At 35.9% G+C, this 15660-nt stretch overlaps 1 protein-coding gene across 5 annotated transcripts in view; it reads left to right on the plus strand.

The window, feature by feature from the left end:
- Nucleotides 1–15660, plus strand: part of LOC126936555 (tubulin-specific chaperone cofactor E-like protein) — a 168303-nt gene that overhangs the window by 26383 nt on the left and 126260 nt on the right. For all 5 annotated transcript variants that reach the window (XM_050759295.1, XM_050759291.1, XM_050759292.1 and 2 more), the window contains 4 exons: nt 3451–3632; nt 4940–5196; nt 8501–8627; nt 10132–10248. In XM_050759295.1, coding sequence (XP_050615252.1) covers nt 3451–3632; nt 4940–5196; nt 8501–8627; nt 10132–10248 — 683 coding nt within the window. The remainder of the gene's footprint in view (nt 1–3450; nt 3633–4939; nt 5197–8500; nt 8628–10131; nt 10249–15660) is intronic.

Below are 15660 nucleotides of genomic sequence, written 5' to 3' on the forward strand. Positions count from 1 at the left end.
GATATATCAGAACATAGAGAAGGGAGAAATATGACAAAAGAATGTTGATTTTTAGGATTGATTAAACTCTTTGCCAGGCTACAAATGCTTCATAGGTTGCCAGTTTTAGGACATTACATTTCAACCCCATTATAACCCATATATCTGATTACCAAAAAGATAATTTGTCCTTAGCCATTAACGAAATTTATTTCAGCCAGTACTGATAGGGCAATGTGGAACCAGTTGTATATTTTTCCCTTAGTTTTTTGGATGACCAAGAATATTATAGGTTATGACTAACTTCTTTTGTAGCTTAATTTGCTGGCTGCTGTATATCCAGAGACTAAGATAAATATGGATGAGAAAAGTAATACTTTTGGGGAGGCAAAGATTTGCCTTCACCCTTCTAAAATTGGGCACCTATGTTTAAAAATAATGTAATTTTTTAGCTTTTGACTTGAATTTTTGGCTGAGTAGATCTTTGTCTGTCCTTTCCCAAGGTACCTTCTTTTTACTCCATTACTTATCAAAACCATTTTATGAAAGAAATTAAACCTAGTGGTTGAGAGGAGGGAGGAAGTAGCCACTCAGGTAAGGTAGAGAATAGCTTAGGTATAGATGACAGATTGATATCTTAAAACCCTTTTCCCATTTTTCTTAAATCTTCAATTTCTTCCTTTTTAGAAGCCAAAGTAAAGGGTCCCCTATTAAATAATAGAATTGTAGAAACCTAAAAGGTGATCTGAGTTCATCTCCATGTTTCTGCACATGAGCATACTCATTCCAGTTGGAGGAGTCTTTTTTATTTTTAGAATTTAAAAAAGAGAAGTCAGTATACTGCCCTAGAAACTCATGGAATGTTTGTCAGCTTTTGGTACTGGGAAATTTTTCTGTCATAAGTAAATTTATCTCTGTAATGAATATTATGTCTTCCTGAGCCTTATCAGTTTGAGGTTATGCAAAAAAAACCTTTTTTATTTCATCCCTTTAAAGAAAATATTCATTTATTTCTAACATTTGTTATTTTTCCTGCTTGAATGGTTAAATTCTAGTCCAGTTTTATCTTTTAGGATATTCTAGAGTTAACAAGTCATTATTCTGAATATTTATTTTCCCTGTGCGGTAATGCTGATGCCGACTGTGGTGATTATGTCATATATCTGCTAGCCTTGGGAAATCTCCCAGAAATTGTTTCAGAACCCTTAAATTGACTATTTTTTAAAGTGTTTTCCTCTTTATTATAAAAATAAAATATGAGTGGTAGTAGTTAGCAAAGAGTTTATGTTTTATTTTTATTTAACTGGGGTTGTCCTATAATTGAGTTATTCTTTATGCTTTAGTTGGAGCATATTTCCTGTCCCCCTCCCACCCCCACAAAGAGGTTAAGTATAGCTGGTAAGCATCTTCTGTATGAAAGTTCTTCATATTGGTATTCAGTCATAGAATGCAGTATAGATTGGTTCCTGCATGAACTATTTAGCTGTGTTTTAGTCACAGACTAAGCTCCAAATACTAGCCATATATTGCACAAATGTTTGGTACCATTTGATTGAAAAAGGGATCAAGCAAGAGGATATGTGCACACTGGTATAAATTCCTTACACTTTAAACAGAAGCCTAGTGTATTTTCTCTAAAAGTCAGCTCATTTCTTCATTTGTACAATGAAGATAAGAATGGTACCCACTTTATATGGTTAGTGTGTGGAATAAGTGAAATAGTGAATGCAGGGAACTTTTTCTTCTCACCCACTCTTCTGAAACTTCTTGGAATTAATCTACTTCTCACTGATTTTAGAGCTCCTGAACTGAATGTTTACACAGTAGATCTGATGTAAAATACAGGTTACTTTTTCTTTCTACCCATGGTTCTCCCTCCTGGATACTCTTTTGGCATTACTTCTGGAGCTCTGAAAAGAAAGATATTCAGGTTACAACCCTGAAGCTTGTCCCACCTATGAAGCTTCTGTTTCAGTAGTTATGGTGGAACGTTGGAATCAGTATATTTTAAATTCTGTCAGTGATTCTGTTGAGTAGCCAGGGTTGAGATAATGGTTCATACTGTGCTTATGTTCATAGTAGTTACATTTATTAAATGATTTAGTGCCATTAAGTTATTCAATAAATAAGTGCCACTATGCAGTAGTGAAGTAGGTAAGTACTATATCTGCTTTTATAGCGCTTACATGCTATTGGGGGGATGTGGGGAAACAAGTTTCAAAAAAATGTGTCACTTGCTATGCTAAGCACTTTATATGTGTATCTCATTTAATCCTACCAACAGATGGGAACTGTTTTCCCTATTTTACAAATGAGGAAACTGAGATTTGGAAAGGTTAAGTAACTTGTCTGAAACCACACAGCTAGGAAGTGTTGGAACCTCGTTTGAACCCAGGTTTTTTTACTCTAAAACTAATCCTAACTACTCTTTTCTCCTTTTCTTATAACTTTTACTTACAACATTGCCTGGCTGTTTGATGCTTAATACATTTACTGGACATTTAGCATTTATTTCATACTTGTTTAAGCTGATCCTTCTCACAGATTGTACCAAATAGTCTTCAGTCTTCTTTATTCATTTTTTCTAGTTATATTTTTGATGTATAAATATGGCATATTGGAAAGAAAAATGGCTCTGAATTTTAAATCCCAGACTTGACCTTTGTAACTATAAGATCCTTAGTCAAATTATTTAACATTTCTGAGCCTCAGATTCCTCATTTATTAAAATGAAAGTAGTATTATCTTGCAAGCTGTTTTGAGAATTTAATGAATAAACTATATCAAAGAGACTAGTACCATGCAGACCAAATAGTTAAGGTCAGTAATGCTCATTTTCTTTTTTTCCTTTTTGTCTACCAAGTTGCTAGCTAAATCGTTGATAATCTTGTTTTCCCTTTCATTATATAGTTATGGATTTTGTTTGTTTTTGAGTAAACATATTTTAAAGTTTGGTACATCTTTAAACCAAATTGAAACTGTTTTCTAAGTGATTGTGATAATATAATCAAACTTAACACATGAATTACTACCAGGTGAATTTTAACCTTTAATTAGCCTTAATATTTTGCTAAGAATGAGAGGAAGGAGATATTCAAAGAGAATTATAGGAAGTAATCTCAACTCTTTAAGAAATGTCATCAAAACTATCTTTTCTCCACTTATCAAAGAGAACATCACATAGAGCAGAATCAGAAGCCTTTCTAAAGGCAACATAGGAAATCTTCCTTTTTACCATTAAGTTCTGTTATGTACCAGTCAGTTCTGCCACTATTTCATTGAAAGATTAAATTATTTGCCAAGGTTTGTTGAAATCACTTATGTCCCTCTGTGAGTACCGTTACTAAATAGGACTCCTTGATGTAAACAGCCCTTTGCCTGGAGACCCGCTCCCCTAGGCTTTCTTGAGCATGACTGCTATTTAACAGCTCTGATTACTGCCTGATAATGCTTTTCTTTTTTTCTCCTTAGGTCAGTAAAATTGTGTCAAATGTTCCTCAGTTGGAGTTTCTAAACCTGAGTTCCAACCCTCTGAATTTGTCGGTTTTAGAAAGAACATGTGCTGGGTCCTTCTCTGGGGTTCGCAAACTTGTCCTCAACAACAGCAAAGCTTCTTGGGAGACAGTCCACACGATACTGCAGGAGTTACCAGAGTAAGCCCAGAGAGCATGAGGGCAAGGGAGCTATGTTGCCATCTGTGTTAGTACATAGGATTACTGCTGATCTCCCACCCAAGAAATACTAGAACTGCAGATTGAGTGGAGAAAGAGGTTAGAAAAACGAAGTTATTGGAATGAAAATGTGCGGGTAATCTAGTAGCATTTCCAGTGGAATACATGTTCAGTGTTGAGTAGCACCAAGACATGGGATATGTCATCTCTGGGCTAGAAAATACCCCTGAGAAGCACTTATCACTCTAAATCAACTCAGCCTTACTCCATTTTAATCTTCTGATATGAGAATTGAGCCTCAGCCCTTTTCTTTGGGAGGAAAAAGTCATAGTATCACTAAAATGTGTTAACATTCAGATGATTAAGTACCTAGCTGATCTGATGGGAAAAGTGACCTAGTATTATTTTCAATAAATTAAGAAAGAAATTATATTTTAGTCAATTAAAAAATGCTTTATTATGTTTCGTTTGTCTCTATCTTTGTATTTACATGTAAGTGTGCAAAGGAAATTTAAAGAAGCTGTAGTTTCTTTGACTGTATAAATATGGAAATTCTCAAAGCCCTTCAGAATCTTGTCCCACCCAACTTATTCCATCTTAATTTCGCACTCTCACTCTAATGAGATTGGTTTCCTCACTGCACCCAACACCCAGCATGGCACAGAATGAGCATTTAAGTGCTAGTTTCACTACTAATCATATGACCTTTGATGAGCTACTGAACTTCTTTGAGCTCAGTTTCCTTGTCTGTAAAATGGGCATAATTGCATTTACCTTGCAGAAGTAGGGATAAAATCTGTAATACACCTGGCATAGGGTCTGACACAGGGTAGGGATTCAACAAATGATAGTTATTATTTCTACTTCTAAACATTTGTTCATGTTGTTTCTGGAATTTTCTTCTATGTCCTCTCAACTTGTGGAAGTCCTCCCCTCCTTCAAGGCCATGCATCCTTTCCTGGTTATTCTAACTATAATTTCAATTTCATTCTTATGTGAATGACTATTATACTTACAGTTAGTACTGCTTAATTTAGTACTTAATTAAGCACAAAAGTAATTTCGCACTACCTTACGTCATTCTTTGCTATTTCAGTGTGTACTTTAGGTTTTGTCTTCCCAGCTATAGTTTGAACTTCAGGAAGATATCTTGGTATTTTCTCCACAATTCCTAGCAGAGTCTCACATATAGTAGGCACTTATTGATTGATTGATTGAATGAATGAAAATAGATATAAAGTAGAAACTAAACTGCTTTAAACATGAAATATTTCCTTTTGTCTCTGCAGTTTGGAGGAGCTCTTCCTGTGCCTTAATGACTATGAAACAGTGTCTTGTCCTTCTATTTGCTGTCATTCTCTTAAGCTACTACATATAACAGACAATAACCTCCAAGACTGGACTGAAATACGAAAGTTAGGAGTTATGTTTCCTTCACTGGATACCCTCGTCCTGGCCAACAATCATTTGAATGCTATTGAGGAGCCTGATGATTCATTGGCCAGGTTGTTTCCTAATCTTCGATCCATCAGCCTCCACAAGTCAGGTGAGGTTCAGGCTTGTTCTTATTCTACATTCAAATTAACCTGAGCATATGCATGAAATACAATGAAAGTATATTTCAGTCACAGTTTTATCTTTTTTAGAGTGAATTTTCTATATGACATGCAGATGCCTATGATTGGCTAAATTTAAGACATTGATTTTCATAAATGATCTGATAAATCCTGAGTGGCATAGCATTACGTTGACAGTTTATATTTTATACATTAAAGGGGTCATGCTATGTAAAGAGTGAAATGAAATTCATACACTGGATATTAAAAGACACAGTAAAAATAGTACAAAGAATTACAAAATAGACCATTTTATCTGGACTTAGTTTAAGGAATCCCAACCTGCTATGTCTTTTCAAATGCTGACTTTTTTAGTATCTGTATGTAATTGATTGTCAGTTTATTGCCATTTGATCCTGTGTATCACAGGAATGAATATATTTAGCTTATTTCTTTTTTATTGATAAACTTTATTTTTTAGAACAGTTTAAAGTTTACATCAAAATTCAACAGAAAGTGCAGAGAGTTTTCATATACCCCTTGTTCCCACATATATACAACTTCCCCCACTGTCAGTGACCCACAGCAAAATGGGACATTTGTACCATTTCAATCAATGAACCTATGTTGACTCGTCGTTATCACTCAAGTCCATAATTTACCTTAGGGTTCACTATTGGTGTTGTAAATTCTATAGATCTTCACAGATGTGTAGTGACACATGTCCACCACTGTAGTAACATTCAGAATAGTTTCCCTGCCCTAAAAATCCTCTGTGCTCCAGCTATTTACCCCGTCAATCCTGGCAACCATTCATCTTTTTACTATCTGCATAGTTTTGCCTTTTCCAGAATGTCATGTAGTTGAAATCATACAGTATGTAGCCTTCTCAGATTAGCTTCTTTCACTTAGGAATATGTCTTTAAGTCCTCCATGCCTTTTCATGGCTTGATAGCTTATTTGTTTTTAGTGCTGAATACTATTAAGTTTTCTGGATGTACTACAGTTTATTTTATCTACTCACCTACTTGCTGAAGGACATCTTGGTTGCTTCCAAGTTTGGACAGTTATGAATAAAGCTGCTGTAAACATGTGTACAAGTTTTTGTATGGACATGAGTTTTCAATTCATTTAGGTAAATACTAAGGAGCATGACTGCTGGATCATATGGTAAGAGTATGATTAGTTTTATAAGAAACTGCCAAACCGTCTTCCAAAGTGGCTGTATCATTTTGCATTCCCACCAGCAGTTCAAGAGTTCCTCTTGCTTTACATCCTAACCAGAGTTTGATGTTCTCAGTGTTTTGGATTTTGACCATTCTAATAGGTACATTGGGGTATCTTGTTTTAACCTGCAATTCTCTAATGATGTATAATATTGAACGTCTTTTCATATGCTTGTTTGCTATCGGTATATCTTCTTTGGTGAGATGTCTGTTCAGGTCTGTGGCCCATTTTGTAGCCAGGTTTTTTTTTATTCCTTATTGCTAAGTTTTAAGGTTTCTTCGTATATTTTGAATAACAGTTCTTTCTGAGATATGTCTTCTGCAAATACATTCTCCCAGTCTGTGACTTTTTTTCTCATTCTCTTGATATTGTCTTTTAGCTTATTTCTTTTCTTTTTTTTTGTTTGAGAAGGAGTCTTGCTCTGTTGCCCAGGCTGGAGTGCAGTGGTGCGATCTCGGCTCACTGCAAGCTCCGCCTCCTGGGTTCACGCCATTCCCCTGCCTCAGCCTCCCGAGTAGCTGGGACTACAGGCGCCCACCACCACGCCTGGCTAATTTTTTGTATTTTTAGTAGAGACGGGGTTTCACCGTGTTAGCCAAGATGGTCTGGATCTCCTGACCTCGTGATCCGCCCACCTCGGCCGCCAAAAGTGCTGGGATTACAGGCGTGAACCACCGCGCCTGGCCATCTTAGCTAATTTCTTAAAACACCTATGTAATTAGAAATAACTCTAACCTACAACTGAAAAAGCATAAACTTAGTTTAATTTACCATAGAGGTTTTAAAAGTGGGAAGTAAGTTTTAAAATCCAGTGTTTTGCACAAGGAAGCTGTTTATTTCATACCTTGACACCCTTGAGCTAACTATTCTTCCTCCTTGATGGAAATGCCATTCTAAGGGATGAGGGTAGTTGTGACTTGGGATAGTTATACACCAGAGACCTCCTAAATTGCTCCTCTGTCTTTACCCCTGCTGAAGGTTGATAAAAATAGGATGGGACTATGTTGTTCTCTGAAATAGACTTGATGCATTGTGAAATTGACCAGCTTCATTATTATAGAAACATTTTTCCTATGTAGAAGACCTGCCTGACTTAGAAGTTAAGTATTGACTTGGAGAATACATGTTTCTCATAGCTATAAGAAGAGTTTCATTTTAGGACTAAAAATCTTAATTTGTTACATATTCTCCTTACTCAAAGGTTCAGGTTTTTGTTTTTGTTTGTTTTAAATTTTAGTTCTCTCTCTCCTGTCACCAAATTCATAATACAGTCACCCCTCCATATTCATGGACTCTTCATGCATTCAACCAACTGCAGATCGAAAATACCGGGGGAAGAAGGGTAGTTGTGTCTGTACTGAACACGCACAGACTTTTTTCTTGTCATTATTCCCTAAACAATACAGTATCACAATTATTTACATTGTATTAGCTATTAAAAGTAACCTAGAGGTAAAGTAAACAGGAGGGTTTGTGTAAGTTATATGCAAATACTATACTACTTTATATAGGGGACTTGAGCGTCTGTGGATTTTGGTATCTGTAGGAGGTCCTGGAACCAGTCCCCCATAGATACGAGGGACAGCTGTATTTAGTTTCTGGTTCTGTCAACCTTGCCTCATTTTAGAATTTTTCAGGTAAAAATTTGAGTATGTCAGTATCAACTCTGATCAATAGTTTTATTCCATGAGTCTATATTTGAATGAAATGAGTTGGTCACATAGCTTTCTTTAAATTATGTAATCATGGCATACATCCTGCTTATTGATGAGACTACCAGTAACCCCTCTTTATAAGTCATTTTGGTAGAAAATGAGTAGATGAGAGGATGTTAGACAATAACGCTCTTCTTTCTTAACCCCTGGATCACAGAGGTGGGAGAGGCTATGGGGAAGTTTTTGTGGTTTTAACTATGTTCTACTCTTGCCTTGGATAAAGAAAACTTTCAGACCATTTAGTTTATGATCATTTTTAACATTTCAGAAGTTATTGAGCTAATATTTTTGCTATGCTTCTTTTCTTCTTTGTGTGCATCTCTGGATTTACTTAATATATTTCTCAAATTAGGTTTGCAGTCCTGGGAAGACATTGATAAGCTAAATTCATTTCCCAAACTGGAAGAAGTGAGATTGTTAGGAATTCCTCTTCTGCAGCCTTATACCACTGAGGAGCGAAGGAAATTGGTAATAGCCAGGTCTGTTGTCCTGATTGTTTTGCTTTATTTTTGTGAGGCCTTATTGTTTCATTAAAGGAATAATGCACTATTTAGTGGGAGTGCACTATGAATTTATTCATCCTTTGAGCAGACTGTGCTTGAAGGAGCTGCCTCTGTAGCTCCAAATCCTGCTGAAAAGGAATGCGAGCAGTATGATGAGGAAAACATGAAATGTAGTTGGGCTGCTGACACCACTGAAAAATTTCTCTACAAATCTGTTTTTATGCTTTTTAATACTTAGAATATTTGAAGTCCTGTTTGGGGTCACAAAGTAAAAGTACGTACAGTAGGGAATCATTTCTATTATGGTTGTCCTTATTTTCTCTGTTAACGTATTGATTATTCAGATCGCAAATTCCTGAAACTTGGACTGTTTCATTCGTGGAAAACTTAAGAGAGCAGCATCTGCATTTTCTTCTTGAATGTAGATTGACTTAAATATGACCACCATTATTATCTTCTCTCTAACTCCCCTTACCTTTTGTGTCTCAGCCGCTGCCTCCACATAATTGGGAATTTCCCATGAGTATTTATTTTTGTATGAACCTTTAGCAGAAATAAGATTTGGGCTAAAATGCAAGGGCCATAGAGCTTTGCTTTTTTTCTCTTTTTATACTATACATACTAGTTTTGAAAGGGGAACTGTAGGCTTTAAGGTTCTCTAAAGAAGAGTGGTTCTTTAAACAGGTTGTTGATCTTTGTGACAAGCTAATGCGTAGCAGATCCTTACTGCTTTGTAGTTGTTAACGTACACATTAATATCTTTCTGAAGAAATAAATGTGAGCATACTTTTCTTTGAAGAAGAATACGTCTTGCAGTAGGTCTTGTGCTTTATTTTCTTTACACAATTCTTTTGCAAATATAATAAGTTAATTCTTGAATTATATAACCCAGTTTTACTGACTACTCTCTAGACTAGGCTGTTTAATATGACAGCCATTAGCTATGTGTAGCTATGAGTACTTGAAATATGTCTTGTCTGAATTGAAATGTGCTATAAGGGTAAAATAAATACTGGATTTCAAATACTTTATATGGCTAAAAATGTAAATTAGCTCATTTAAAAATATTGATTACATGTTGAAATGTTTATATATTCTGGATACATTGGGTTAAATGAAATATTAAAATTAATTTCATGTGTTTAATTTTTATTTTTTAAAAATGTGGCCATTAAAGAATTTAAAATTACATATGTGGCTTCATTATATTAATCTAAGTTGGACAGTGCTGCCTAGAATCTTGTTTTGAAAGGGGAGGTATGATTATGAAAGTTCAGTGTCACGTGAAAGTCAAATTCAATTTTTTTTGTCTTTTCAGTTTAGACCACTTTAGTTCATGTCAGTAGTTGTATACAAATGGAACTACATCAAATGTGTCCTTTCAAGAAAATGAGACTGGCCCACAAGCCAATTAGTTTCTTTCTAAAGCTAAATATATAAGTATCTTAAAATACGTCTTTATTTTGGTTTTAACTTATAGATTGCCATCAGTATCCAAACTTAATGGCAGCGTTGTTACTGATGGTGAACGAGAAGATTCTGAGAGATTTTTTATTCGTTACTATGTGGATGTTCCACAGGAAGAAGTGCCATTCAGGTAAAAAATTCCTCATTGGCCAAACACTTTAGAGCGTGGTGATGACAGTTAAGAACTCTTGTGTTAGAGCAAAATGTAATCATTTGTTATTGGACCCTTCTTAGAGAACTTTGTTAAAAAAATTTTTTAAAGAAAAGGAAGAGGCCGGGCGCGGTGGCTCAAGCCTGTAATCCCAGCACTTTGGGAGGCCGAGATGGGCGGATCACGAGGTCAGGAGATCGAGACCATCCTGGCTAACACGGTGAAACCCCGTCTCTACTAAGAAATACAAAAAATAGCCGGGCGAGGTGGCAGCGCCTGTAGTCCCAGCTACTCGGGAGGCTGAGGCCGGAGAATGGCGTGAACCCGGGAGGCGGAGCTTGCAGTGAGCTGAGATCCGGCCACTGCACTCCAGCCTGGGCTACAGAGCGAGACTCCGTCTCAAAAAAAAAAAAAAAAAAAAAAAAAAAAAAAGAAAAGGAAGAAACACAAGAGCAAACCTATTTTATCTCGTTTTCTACAGCATATTTCTTTTAGCTTTGCACCTGTATTAAGAATGATGGGGTATTTGACAATTCCAGTAGCTCCTGCTGCATACTCCGTATCATTGATTCCTTTTTGATCTTCTTTTTTGGGGTACATTTTTACCTACCCCTCAGATTAGTCTGTTCATTCATGTTGGATCTGCTTTTAGGATATACTAAGTTCTCCGGTTAGGAAGATTTGGCAAATGTGCAGTAAGTTCACAGAATATGAATATGAGAAAAGGACTAGAAAATAGACTCTTGAGGAAATATTAAAGGAATTAGGATGGTGAATATAAAGAGAAATGCTGAGGGCTAAATTAGTAATTAACTTTAAATATATGAAGAGTTAATAAATGTTGTCTAATGAGGAACTAACTTTAATTCTGTAAATGTAAAAGGAAATGTAGCAGGTACGATATGGGCAAACATACAAGAAAAAAATTACCCCCAAAACAGGTTTCTGGGTATTGGTAACTAGAATTGGTTACTGGAAAAGTTATGCGCTTTTCTTCCTTAATGACTTTAAGGGTAATATGAATACCCATTTGACTGGAGGAGTTTTAGACAAACAGCCTGAATGTCAGTCACATTAGTTGTTCTTTTGGTTACAAAATGCCTGTGACTTTAATTCATTCTGTGATTCTAATTCATTCTTATTGAATGTGTCTATTTTTCCCCCAAAGTTGTTTCTTGTTTATAGATTTTAAGGGGGTTAACATTCTATAAGTCTCAATCAGTGCCATATAACAAGATTTTGTGGTATTATTAGTAGCGTTTTAAAGCTAAGCATTTAAGAATATTAGATAAATTAAGTAAGATTTTTAAGGTAACTTTAAAAAACTATCTGAGAACAACTAAGTAGGGGAAAATAGATACTACTTTATCATTTAACACAACCTAGGTATATTAGGTTAAACCAGATGAAATTTTTTTTAGATAAAAAATGCTTTAATATCTGGTTTCATTTGGTCTAATCTAACATATTAATGGATTTGTTAGATAAATAAAATAGCTTTGAGCATAAGTCTGTCATCACAGTTTATTTAACTTCTAGTCTACTACAAAAGGTTTTTTGTATATAGACAGACACACACGTATACATATATATACATGTACATACATACATGCATATGTACCTACAGTCATCCATTGCTTAATGACAAGGACATGTTCTGAGAAATTTATCGTTAGGTGATTTTATGTTGCGAACATCATAGAGTATACCTACACAAACCTAGGTGGTATAGCCTACTACACACCTAGGCTATATGGTACAGCCTATTACTCTTAGGCTGTAAACCTGTACTGCATGTGACTGTAATGAATATTGTAACACAATGGTAAGTATTTGTGTATCTAAATACATCTAAACATACAACAGGTATAGTGATGATATGGTATAAAAGATAAAAACTGCTATACTTGTCCAAGGCACTTACCATGAAAATCTTGCAGGACTGGAGTTTGCTGTGGAAGAATCAGTGAGTGAGTGGTGAGTGAATGTGGAGGCCTAGGACATTACTGTACACTACTATAGACTTTATCAACACTGTACACTTAGGCTATACTACATTTATACAATTTTTTTCTTTCTTTAATAGTAAATCAACCTTAGCTTAGTTTAACCTTTTTACTTTATAAGCTTTCTAATTTTTTAAAACGTTTTGACTCACATAATAACACCTAGCTTAAAATATAAACACATCGTACAACTGTACAAAAGCATTTTGTTTGTTTATATTTTTATTATATAAGCGTTTTTATTTTTTAAATTTTATTTTATTTTTCTACTTTTTAAACTTTTTTTTAATTGAAAATGAAGCCACAAACACATACAAACCACTGTCCTGATCCTGATGTCAGGATCAATATCAGTATCTTCCACCTTCACATCTGTTCTCACTAGAAGGTTGTCAGGGGCAGGACATATATGGAGTCTTTGTCTCCTGTGATAGCGGTGCCTTCCTCTGGAATACCTCCTGAAAGACCTGCCTGAGGCTGTTTTACAGTTAATTTCTTTTTCTTATAAGTAGGAGTACACTCTGAAATAACGATAAATAGTATAATAAGTCCACAAGCCAGTAACATAGTCATTGATTGTCAAGTATTATGTACTGTAAATAATTTTATGTGCTATACATTTATACAGTAGTGTAGTAAGTTTGTTTATACCAGCATCACTCAAATGCTTGAGTGATATGTTATGTTACGATGCTAAGATGTCACTAGGTGACAGGAATTTTTCAGCTGCATTATAATCTTATGGGACCACTGTTGTATGTGTGGTCCACTGTTGACCAAAATGTCTTCATGTGGCACCTAACTGTACAGTGAATTGTTTTCTGTCCCTGATGGTATAATTATTCTAAGTGCATTTATACTTCTGTACTAGTTGGTATTCTTGAATGGGAGTCATAGAAACCGGTTTTGATTAACTTTAGTCAGGAGAGGAATTTATTGAAAGACTATTGGGAAAAGAAAAGAATTGTTAGGTAGGATGGAGAACCAGCTTTAGACAGGAACCAAGGGAGTCAAGGATAGATACAGTATGAACTCTTGTTGTGCTTCATATATTGCTGCTGGCAGTGTCATCTCTAGACACCGCATGCTGGACTTTACCACTGGACACTAGCAGCTACATCATTGGACTTTTTATTCCCTCATGAGTGCTGAAAATAATCTCTCACTGTCCTTTTTTTTCTCCATTTAAAAAATATTTACTAAGTACTTACCATGTGACTAGCAGTGTTGTAGGTGCGGTTAGTAGAAGTGAACAAAGTTCCTACCTTCATGGAGCTCATATTCTAATGGGTTTTCTCACACACCTTTACTTCATTCCCCAAGAATCAAAAATCTGCATGGGACCAACTGGCTATGTTTAGGACATGTACTCACACCCCATCTCAAGATATAGGGAGGTGGATTATCTGCTCCATTTTAGCTTCTGCAGGTGGGGTAAAATCTTGTTTCCTCTGATCTTGGGACTTTCCCTCAAATAGGAACAATTCAGAAAAACAAATAGTGTGTATTACTGTCTTCTATTAGGACTCTTCAATATCTACACATACATTTTCCCCATTTTTAAAAATTACTACATTTTTAAAAATTATTCTTATCTTCCCTAATGCATTCCTTGCACAAATGAAAATACATTTCTCTCTCCTTAAATGACATAACCTAAGTCTTATGAATTGCTGCATCTAGTTCCCAGTCTTGGATCTTTGGGTGGTATTCATTTATCCTTTATTTCCATATCTTTAAATCTGTTGATTCAGTTGTAAACTTAACTACCCTGGTATATACTGTTTACAGAATAATGGGAAAAATAGAGAAGAAAGAAAAGGAAAGTTAGTTAAAGTTCACAAACAATTACATGAAACAGGAAAGAACAAAATATACATGTGGACTGATGCTCTCATTTTTCTACACTGGGGCTATAATTGGTATTTACGACTTCCCTCTTCCATTATTTGCCTTTGTTTCTTTGCTTGCAACTAACTTTGCCTGCAGATGACTTTGTTGGACAGTGTTCTGTACCTCTTTGTTGGGGGAGAGGGGTGGATCTCAGTCTTTTCTGGTAAAATCTACACTCTTGGTAGTTTTACTTGTGTTGGGTTTTAGTAGTCTTAGATTACTTTTTACCACTAGGCCTGGTAATACCAGCAGATACCACCAGGGTTCCATCCACACTCGTATATTACCCCTCTTGCATTTCTCCTTGACAGTCAAGATTACTTATCTTAGCTGACAAGCTGATTTTTAAGTGGGGATTGTGGGTAGGGGATGACTTTTCCTAGTAATTTGTAGAACTTAAATTCAGTACTTGGAAGTCTCAGCTTCCAGTTGGAATAATTGTTGTAGCACTAGTGCAGACGTGCCTCTCGGGTTCTAAAGCTTCTAAACCTAGAAATATGAAATAAGAGTTTTGCAAGTTAGTCACTGGATGTAATCATGAGCTGTATTGTGTTTTTCACATTTACCCTTGAGTTTGCAGACCTGTCTGCTCTGACAAAGAACAACTGGTATCACTTTTGTTCTTCAAGATGCATACTTACTGAAGAGTTAAATGGGAATATGATAAGGAATCATCATCCAGTTTTTGGTGGTGCAATGTCTTTCTGTTTCCTTTTAGGGAAGTGGTATTGCTTTTGCTTCAGTGCTTTTGTTGAAACGGATTCATAGACCACCTGTTTATTCTAATCCTAAAGACTCCATGACCAATTAGCTATTGCAAAAGATTCATGCATTCGGACTATTTTACTTGCTGTTCTGGCCTTGCTATTTATGTGATTATACCTACTTTCCCATGCACTAGTGGTTCAATGCCACTGCTTGGTTTCTCCCATCCTTCATTAAATTGAAATGGGCAACCTGATTTCAGTGTCTCTTATCTGCATCCCTGACCTATAAAGTGTTTTCAGATGTATGGGTGCTCTACTTCCTACTATATTTTCAAGGTCTTAGAGTAGGAAGTATCTTCTGGGTCCTTTTAGGATTTGTAATGGAGAAGAGGTAGGACATGAGTGACACAATAATAATAATAATGATCTCCATTATCATACTTATTTTCTTTCTTTTTTCTTTTTCTTTTCTTTTTTTTTTTTTTTTTGTGGCGAAGTCTTGCTCTGTCACCCAGGCTGGAGGGCAGTGGTGTGTTCTTGGCTCACTGCAAGCTCTGCCTCCCGGGTTCACTCCATTCTCCTGCCTCAACCTCCTGAGTAGCTGGTACTACAGGCGCCCGTCACAACGCCCGGCTAATTTTTTTGTATTTTTAGTAGAGAAGGGGTTTCACCATGTTAGCCAGGATGGTCTCGATCTCCTGACCTCGTGATCCGCCCACCTCAGCCTCCCAAAGTGCTGGGATTACAGACGTGAGCCAACGTGCCTGGCACATACTTATTTTCTA

The sequence above is a fragment of the Macaca thibetana genome, chromosome 14 (assembly GCF_024542745.1).
Source record: "Macaca thibetana thibetana isolate TM-01 chromosome 14, ASM2454274v1, whole genome shotgun sequence".
In the NCBI taxonomy this organism is placed as follows: Eukaryota; Metazoa; Chordata; class Mammalia; order Primates; family Cercopithecidae; genus Macaca; species Macaca thibetana.